General features: G+C 57.3%; 1 protein-coding gene across 2 annotated transcripts; it reads left to right on the top strand.

Moving 5' to 3' along the window:
- Positions 1-273: 273 nt before the first annotated feature.
- Positions 274-7730, top strand: FNDC5 (fibronectin type III domain containing 5). Of its 2 annotated transcripts, XM_054571528.1 has the most exons (6): positions 274-472; positions 2051-2166; positions 2627-2825; positions 3192-3281; positions 5192-5325; positions 5693-7730. In XM_054571528.1, the coding sequence occupies exons 1-6, from the start codon at positions 274-276 to the stop codon at positions 5696-5698; spliced, it is 744 nt and encodes a 247-aa protein (XP_054427503.1). In that variant the 3' UTR covers positions 5699-7730. The 2 variants fall into 2 exon arrangements, with proteins under 2 accessions (XP_054427503.1, XP_054427504.1); XM_054571529.1 differs by lacking the exon at positions 274-472 and having other exon boundaries at positions 1844-2166; positions 2660-2825.
- Positions 7731-9090: the final 1360 nt, after the last annotated feature.

Below are 9090 nucleotides of genomic sequence, written 5' to 3'. Positions count from 1 at the left end.
GGCAGTGAGGCAGGGAGAGGGGCACGGTGGGGCGCGGAGAACCCCGTTCGCGCTTCTGTACCGGCGAGAGTGTGAGAGCGGCCAATTGTCGAGCCCCGCGGACCCAGCGGCGGGCCGAGCATGGAGCGTGGTGGGTGGGGGCGCCCTCGGCCCTCACTCCGCCCCGCGCCTCTCCCCGCAGCGGGGGCGCCCCGCCCCCCGGGCGCCCGACGTGGACGCGGCCGCCGCCGCCGCCGCCGCCGCCGCGCGGGAGTCGCTGTCCGCGGAGCCGACATGCAAGCGGCGCGGGGCGGCGCGGGGTGGCCGGGCCGCGGACCGGAGCGCGAGCGCCAGAGACCGCCGGGCACCGGAGCCGCGTCCCCCTGCGCCGCCCCGGGCCGGCTGGCCGGAGCCGCCGCCATGCACCCCGGGCCGCCCCGCGCCGCACTCCGCCTGTGGCTGGGCTGCGTCTGCCTCGCGCTCGTGCAGGCGGGTAAGGGGGCCCAGGTGGGGGTTCGGCGCGGGCCGGGCGGTGGGAGCCCTCAGTTCCCTCCCTCGCTCCCTGGGAACCTGTCTCTACCCACTCACTGCTCCCTAACGCCACCCTCAGCCTCTTCCCTGCCTTCTCGACCCCCGGCCCCTTCTTCCAGCCCCTCCCCATCCTTTCCAGCCACCCCAGTCCTGGGTTATAGGGTCTTGTGATGCTCAGTTCCCTCATACCATTGCCCTGAGCCCAGGCCTTTGCCTCAGTTGCCCTAGCTCCCTTCTCTGGCCCCGGGAGCATCTGAGGACACCAGTCCCCCCACCTTGGGCCTCCCTCTCTTGTCCCCAAAGGCTATGCAGGCCAACTCTGCAGATCAGAGAGGAAGGGGGTCCCAGTGGGGACCCAGTGTGCGTGAGCATGTGTATGGGGATGTGTGTGAGGACGGGCACCGATGGCACCTGGTGGGCAAGGGTGGCCCCCTTAGCCTGGTGCAGTCAGTGCCTGGCCTGTCGTGTGAGGCCCGGCCTCATCCTTGCCCAGCCTCCCTGAGGCCCAGTCTCTGTCCCTTCTGGCTGCCGTTTCCTACCTCACGCCTCCCTCTATCCATCTCTCCGGGCTCGGTGCTGTCTCTCTCTTACTGCCTCCGTCTCTGTGTCTGTCTCCGATACCCCACTGGACTGTTCTGTGGATCTGTGTATGCCGCCACCTGTCTGTGTCCCTCTGTCTCCGGGTCCACGTCTGGCTTTGTCTCCTCTTGGATCTCGGGTCCACTCATCTGTGGGGTGAGGGGTGCCGTTCAGGCCCAGGTCTTCCCCTGTCGGCCCCTGCCCCTTGTGAGACATAGAGGCTGTGTGACTCCACTGACCTTCTCCTAGAAGGTTCTTCCTTCCCCGACCCCCGCTGCCCCACCACTCCCTCAGCTGACCACCTTCTATCCTCCTCCCACACCCAGAAGGCCCAGGTATTCTTGAGTCTCTGCTGCAGGGCCCTGCTCTGAGAGACCCCCCCATCCCCCACCACCTCCCCACCGCCCCTCAGAGCTCACAGAGGCCCTTCCGCAGGCTTCATTCTGCCTGGGTCACCACAATCCCAGGGCTCCTCTCTTGATCCCTGCTCCCAGCCCGGGGCTCACCCCAGCCTGCTGCTTCCCCCCACCCCTGCCGGGTCTTGCCCCCTCCTCAAGGTCACTCACTCCACAGTCCAGAACTATAGAAAGAGCACTGGACTGGAATTCCTTTTGGCTGCTTTTCATCAGATGAACCCTGGCCACCTATGTCTCCCCCCAGGCCTGTCCCCCCGACCTCCATTTGATCTGGCCTTGGCCCAGGCCCCTCAGTTTCAGCTTGGACCCTGAGCAGGGCCTGCTGTGGCCATCTGAGGCTCCCAGCCTGAACACAAGGAGCCTGGGGCCTCCCCAGCCTGGCCCTGCAACCCCCCATGGAACAGAGGCCCACATGCCAACGCCATGGAGGCCTTGGTTTCTTCCTTCCCCGCACTGCATGGCCTTCCTCGGGCTTCCACTCATGAGGCGGGGCCCGGGCCTCACAGCAGGGGGTGCTCAGGCTCAGGTGCCTTCCCCACCCCCAGACAGCCCCTCTGCCCCAGTGAATGTCACTGTCAGGCACCTCAAGGCCAACTCCGCCGTGGTGAGCTGGGATGTCCTGGAGGATGAGGTTGTCATCGGATTTGCCATCTCTCAGCAGGTAACCCTCCGGGATGGGAAGAGCCCATCACGGTAGTAGAGGTTGATGGGGGAGGAAAAAGGAAAAGGACTGAGGAGCAAGACAGACAGGCCGAAAGCCGTCCAGACGGCTTGACAGGGGGACCCCAGAGGGGCTCAGTGAGGGAGGGCTCCAGAGCCTTTGTTTGCAACCTGAGAATTAAGAGTGTGGTTATGATCTTAAACAGACCTGAGATTTGGACCTGGCTCCAGGTCTCACGAAACGTATGGCTTTGGGCAACTTCCCTAACCTCTCTGAGCTGTCTCTTCACCTGTAAAATGGAGATAATGATATCTGCAGAGATGATGGAATGCATAAGTAGGATTAGGTATGCACAGGCTTAGCATGGTAGCCAGGTGAGCCCATTATCGCCATGGGAGAGGCGGCAGAGTGGGGTGGCGCCTGGGCACTGGACACAGCGGGCCGGCTCTTGCCTTGGCAGAAGAAGGACGTGCGGATGCTGCGCTTCATCCAGGAGGTGAACACCACCACCCGCTCGTGCGCCCTCTGGGACCTGGAGGAGGACACGGAGTACATTGTGCACGTGCAGGCCATCTCCATTCAGGGCCAGAGTCCGGCTAGCGAGCCAGTGCTCTTCAAGACACCGCGCGAGGCTGAGAAGATGACCTCCAAGAACAAAGGCAGGCCGCTTCACTGTTAGGAAGCCTGGGGGGTGGGGGCGGCAGCTGCTTGAGCAGTAGGAGGTTGAAGCAAGCTCTAACTTCCCATCCCCCCTCCCACCCTCTTACACCCCCTACCCCTCTCCATTGCCTAGTAAAGCCTTACCCAAGAGAGAGGAAGTCACTCTAGTGACCCAATGCAATGGGCATATAAACACTTAATTTTGGACTGTCTTATCGCTGCAACCCCAAGTAACCACCAGCACATTCTAGAACTTCTAGATGTATGGACACTTATAGAAATAAGCACTTAATACCTTGGGCTTGGCCACCGAGGAGTGGCCAGGGGAGGAAAGGAGCCCAGACCTAGTGTCTCTCTCCTCACAGACGAGGTGACCATGAAGGAGATGGGGAAGAACCAGCAGCTGCAGACAGGCGAGGTGCTGATCATCGTTGTGGTCCTGTTCATGTGGGCCGGTGAGTCTGGCCTCCAGGCCCGTCTTCACTTGACCTCTGGGAAGGGGAGGGTCCTGGCCAGGCTCCTCCTTCTCTCACAGAGACAAGGGTCAGGGGTTTGGAGAGAGCTAAGAGGTCAGAAGTTCCTAAGGCCTGCCAGGCACAGCTCTGGGGACCAGGTCTGATCCCTTCTCTTAACTCAGCCCTCGCCCAACAGAGAGCACACGGAGAGCCGCCTTGTGGTGGCCCGTCCACAGCCCCTCTGCCTTCTGGCCGCGGCATCGGGGTCCTGGGCCTCCAGGCGCTGCCGGCTGGGGCAGCTCAGGCTTGGCACACGCTGTCACCTTTCCATCCTTCCGCACTGGCTCTGAGACCACCTCCATAAAACCTCCCCAGCCCGTGCACTAGGGTGTCACTCCTGTTTGCCCCCTGCCTTTTTAATCCTCACCCAAGGATATGTTTATTGATTTTAGAGAAAGAGGGAGCGAGAGAAACATCGAGGTGAGAAACAATGATTGGTTGTCTTCCGTATGCACCCTGACCGGGAATGGAACCCACAATCTTTTGGTGTACGGGGACAATGCTCCAACCAACTGAGCCACCCGGCCACGGTCGTTTGCCCCTCTCTTCAGCCCATCTTACATAAGTTAGTTGGGCTTGTATCTCTTTTCCCTTTTACCTGTGAGCTCCTTGAGGATAAAGATCAAGTTTCATTTTTGTACCCAGCCAGCATTTTCTGAACAGCCACTCCATTCCATGTAGCGCTTCATTCCAGATAGTGCTACAGCTACAACTAGGAAGAGAGAGCCTCGTATTCCCCAGTGGCTCAGCCTGGGAGAAGCCAGGCCCTTACTTACCTGTAATTCAATGAGGTGAGTGCTAAACAGCACTGTGTATGGGAGCAGGGGAGAGGGAATCGATTAGAAAACAGGAAAAACACAAGGAGTGGTAACGTGGGATTTGAAGGGTGAATAGGAGTTCACCAGGCAGCCAAAAAGAGGAAAGCAGGGTGTTTTGGGCACAGGGTGTTCAAGAAACAAATTAAGCTCACTCTGCCTCAGTGCAGCTGTAGCCCAAGAAAAAAAGTAGCAGGGGAGTCAAGGATGGCGAGGCTGTGAGGTGGACCGGAGTCTGTTCTGAGGGACTTGAACACTGCACCAAAGCTGTATGAGCCTGGTGCGTGAGAGGGCAGCTCTCTCAGGTAGGAGAATTTGGAAAATAAATGTCCCATAGGCACAGAGAAAAACAGGCGCTTGGGAAAAACAGAAAAACACAAAGGTTTATACAAAAGAGGAGGTTTGCTTATGGCGCATCATTAGACTTGGCACAGATAGTACTACATCATCATAACAATATAAACATAGTGAATTAACCCAAAATTGTCTCATCATCCTGTCAGGGAGATGGAGAAGGAGTCGGGGGAGTTGTGAGGCTTTATAAACATTTCACAGGGTGCAGGCGCTGGGGTGCACGTCCCAGCTCCGCCCCTGAGTGACCTTGCGTGAGTTGTTCATGCTCTTCATCAGGGTCCTCACTCCTAACCTGGGCGTGAGGATAGGGGCCCTTGTTGTGCTGTGAGGACCGAGTGAGCCAGAACAGGTCAGTGCACAGCACAGGGCTTGGCATGTGCTCGACAAACACTGCTGTTTCTGTTTTCCCCTAAAAGAAAAGGGGAGAATTCAGAGATTTAAAAGATGGGAAGGGAGGAGACATGGTCAAATGCTTGTGGCAGAAGAACAGCCCAGCAGCAGCGAAGAGGGTGGTTGGTAAGGGGACAGGTTGGACACAGGAGCCAGAGGCCAGAGGCACACTGTTGCCGCTGTGCAGGTGAGAGCCCATCTGGAGCTCGGTACCTAGCAGGAGCTCAGCAAGTGCTCATGGGAGTGAAGCAGGCGGGCAAGGACTCTGACTGCCCTCCCTTGTCCCCCCAGGCGTCATTGTTCTCTTCTGCCGCCAGTATGACATTATCAAGGACAACGAACCCAATAACAACAAGGAAAAAGCCAAGAGTGCGTCAGAAACCAGCACGCCAGAGCACCAAGGCGGGGGTCTTCTCCGCAGCAAGGTGAGGGCGGGACTTGGACCTGGGCGGGTGGCCCCACGGCTCATGCACTGGGAGTCCCTGGACTGCGGAAGGGGTCAGCTCAGGGCCTGGCATGGCCACAGCTGGGCAGAGCCAAGCTTGGCTGCTGCCTGTGTAACCCAGGGGATACCGCAAATTGATTTTGGATCGTCTCCTAGAGCAGGGTGCCAGGGGCAGGTGGGGTTAAAAGTGTGTGGTGGGGGTACAGCGAATGGGGAGGGCAGAACTCTTGGTGAGTGTGGGACGAGAAGAGAGGGGCCTCTGAGCCTATTTCTGCTGCAGCTGTGCTGTGTGACCTTGGGCAGGCGCTTCATTTCTTTGTACCTTCATTTCCTCTTGTGTAAAACAGATATGAAACCTTTTCAGTGCTGGCTCTGAGCGGCTCAGAAGACAGACAGTAGAGGATGTGAGAGGATCTCATGGTTCTGACGATGATTATCCAACAAACATCTGGCCCTCTCTACATTTCCTCCTCCTCGCATCTCCTTACACCCTCTGGCTTACCGTCCTGTCTCTTGGCTTCTCTCTCTCTGGCACATTTTCCTGAAGCCTCTTATTAACCCCCATCTCCAGAAGCACCTCAACAATGTCTGTGGCTGAGGCTGTACTGAGAGGCAGATCTGCAGGATGTGAGAACCAGCCAGCAGGATGGCTCTGCTGGGGGTGGACCGGGTACCAGGCATGGTGGGTCCAGGACCCAGGCTTGGCCATTCTTCTGAGTGAGGCTGAAGGCTGGGTTTGGAAAGGCAGAGACAAGACATCCAGGCAGGGCTACTCCTTTCCCTCCACGCGGGATAAGAGCCTTGCATTTAGGCCGCAGCCCTGCTGCTCCCTTCCTTCTCGTGTTCTCTCTGTTTCCGACCTCACAAGAAGTCTGTTCGATTAGCCCTGGCCGCTTCTCTCTTTTTTCCTCCCAGTTTCCAAACAAGCTCTCAGTGAACATCATCAAAGCGTGACTGCCTGTCTGCAGGGAGAAGGATTTCATTTTTCTTCTCTGCTGGTCCCCAGGTCCACAGGCACAGGGAGAGCGAGGACTGCGGTGGGGGGAGGTGCAGCTAGCTGCACAGTTCTCTCTCCCCCCATGTCCAAGGCTGGTGAAGGAGACTGAACTACAAACCCAAATTCTGCAAAAAATAAATAAGCCACACTACTCAAAGGCCTGGCCCCATTCTGGAAAAGGCAAAGCTGCATGAGACGCAGCCTTCTTTCTGCGTCCTCTCGTCTCCTGGACTGGCTTCCTCCCTGAGAAGATGCACAAAGCTCCTGGGAGGTGACAGGGACCTGGACTGACCGAAGCTGTCTTTCAGACCAAGAACCATCAGGGAAGCCATGGGGCTGCCTCCAGGGGCTGCCCGCCGGCAGGGCCATGGCTGCCATCAAGCCTTTTCTGGATTCAGCCATCAAGGACTTGCTTGTGGTGTGGTGCACAATTTTGTGAGTGTGTGAGATGTTATCTGTTTTGTCTCTTGGGAAACACAGTCGACGGGCTCCACTCCGGAGGGCGGAGGGATTCCCCGAGCTGGTTGCCTGTATCCTGTCTTCTTTGGCCCTTATTTTGACTGTAAAACCATCAGTCTGAGGTTTTAAGGAGGAAAAGGAGGAAAGACACCTGGAGGTACGGGCCCCATTTCTCTTTAGGAAAAGTCTCTCTGAGTTGTTACGAAGCTAGCTTGGACAACTGAAAAGGTATGTTCCCATGGGACATCCTGAGGGCTGCTAAGTCCCTCACGCTGTAGTGGAAGCTGCTGGAAGGCAGGCCTGACCTCTGGGGTCTTCGTATCTTGCCGTCCCATCCAGGGTTCTGTGAAAGCTACCCAGGGTCCTCATGTCCTTCCCTAGAGCCTGTGTGGTGTGAGGTGACAGGTGTCTCTCCACTGCCCCTTTCTGGTTTAAAAAAAAAAAAAATGGTGCTTGATAAGGGAAGACAGACTCTTCCCTAGACAAGTTGTGGCTGCTGGGTGCCTGCACGGGAAGAGATGGACGGACCCTGCATCTTCCAGGAGAGGCTAAGGACAGGCGTGTGGGAGGACGGTGCCCAGCACAAGCCTGGTGCACGGTAGGTGCTCCGTGAAGACGTGTTGACCTGAGTAAGAGCAATATCCCCCAAGCCAGAGAGCTGAAAGCCATCACCCGGCGACCACCCCTTCCTTCCTGTCTACAAAAGCTCTCCTGGCTGGGCCAGCCACCAGTCTGCTTTGCCCAAGTGTGGAGCATAGGGAGGGAGGAGAGACAGGGTAAACGGCAGATGTCAGCAGTACTAAGGGCTTCCTCATGGGAGGGCATGAGGCTTCACTCATTGTCTTGTGACTTCCATCCCTGCTGAATGGGGCTGCAAGGCCAAGGCTCCTTAGGGGAGAGGTCCTTACCTCTGATCCAGTTAGAGCAATAACCACTTTTTAAATGTAAAATAAAAAGACAAATGAAAAAGCACAGCCTTGTCATCTGGTAAATGCCCAAACGTTGCCCTCTTTTTCCGGCAGTTGGCAGCCAGTCAGTTCTCTCTCCATTTTGGCCTGCAGCTTCCCAGGGACATGCCTGCCAGCCAAGCTGGAGTTGGAAGGGAAATCGCGAGCAGATGGGGGTGCACGTGTGGGAGGAGAGAATAGCTGCTCCATCATCCTATTACTGAGCCCCATCCCCGCCCCGCAAACCAGGCTGGGGCTGCCTCACCACGCAGGTATGCAGGCTGGTGCTGTTTTTAAAACAAAGGGTTTTCCCCTCGGATGGGGCTGGGTGCTTTCCCTGGCCGGAGGAATGCAGTGTGTGTCTCCCAGGGGTGAGGAGGAAGTGAAGAGGAACTGCCAAAGCTGCCTGCTGCGTGTGGCTCAGTGTGCGCAGCACGCTGTTCTGGGCTGTGAAAGGAACATCGTTAGGATCCCAACAGCAGGCTGCAAGGTAGAGTGATGGTGCCATTAGCCCGTGAGCAAACCATGTTGGGGCACCACGGACATTTCGGTCAGAACCAGCAAGAGCTTGGACAATGTCAGGTGAGCGGGGCTTAGGGAAGACTGTTCTGCGAGCAGAAGGAAAGCAGGTCTTAGAGGCTGAGTGGGAAATCCGTTAGCACGCAGAACCCTACCAGTTCTAAGAGGTACTTCCCAGGTCCTCTGTGTCTGCAGTGCCAAATGATGGAGAAGTCCCCAAGTCAGCATCAGGGAGAGACAGCTGTCAGTGGGACTCGGGAAGCACTGCTCATGCGAGAGCTGTCTCCCCTTGACTGTGTCTATAGTAGTGCATAAGCCAAGGGTGTGAGGGGAAAAGGAGCAAACAACACTCCTGGCTCCGACTCCATTGCCTTTAATTAGCTCCCTACACCCCCAAGTTCTTTAACAACTGAGCTTTTCCTCAATCAACTTAGTGGCCCAGAACCGTACAGCTGTGACTTGGGAAATGGTCCTTTCTTTACCACTCACCCCGATCCGCAGACTCCTTACAGTTTGGGAGGGGCCCAGGCAAATTCTTCAAGACTGAAACCTGGCTTGCAAACCACAGAAGGCCTGCGGGAGGAACGCAGGACTGACACACAGTAGACTCAGGCCGGTTACTTGGGGAGTGGGGTGGTTTCCTGTCAAAAACAAGGGGGTAAGACCAGAGGATTCCCAGGTGCTAACCACCACCTAGACTGGGGGCTTAGACAGGAACGAGAGGAAGCCCAGGGTTTAAGGAAGGACCGTGGGATGTTTCTGGGGGCGGGGGGCAGTTCTTTCCTCCTCCAAACCCTGTCCCCTCAAGCACCAGCTTCTCAGT

The sequence above is a fragment of the Pteronotus mesoamericanus genome, unplaced genomic scaffold, assembly GCF_021234165.1.
Source record: "Pteronotus mesoamericanus isolate MK-2021 breed Mesoamerican mustached bat unplaced genomic scaffold, CSHL_Meso_final contig_221, whole genome shotgun sequence".
NCBI lineage: Eukaryota > Metazoa > Chordata > Mammalia > Chiroptera > Mormoopidae > Pteronotus > Pteronotus mesoamericanus.
This window is presented reverse-complemented; position numbering and strand designations above follow the sequence as displayed.

Coding starts and splice junctions, on each gene's coding strand:
- FNDC5 (XM_054571528.1), top strand. CDS start 274: ATGCAAGCGGCGCGGGGCGGCGCGGGGTGGCCGGGCCGCGGACCGGAG. Junction 473..2,050: donor CCTCGCGCTCGTGCAGGCGG/GTAAGGGGGCCC, acceptor CCCCACCCCCAG/ACAGCCCCTCTGCCCCAGTG. Junction 3,282..5,191: donor GGTCCTGTTCATGTGGGCCG/GTGAGTCTGGCC, acceptor TTGTCCCCCCAG/GCGTCATTGTTCTCTTCTGC.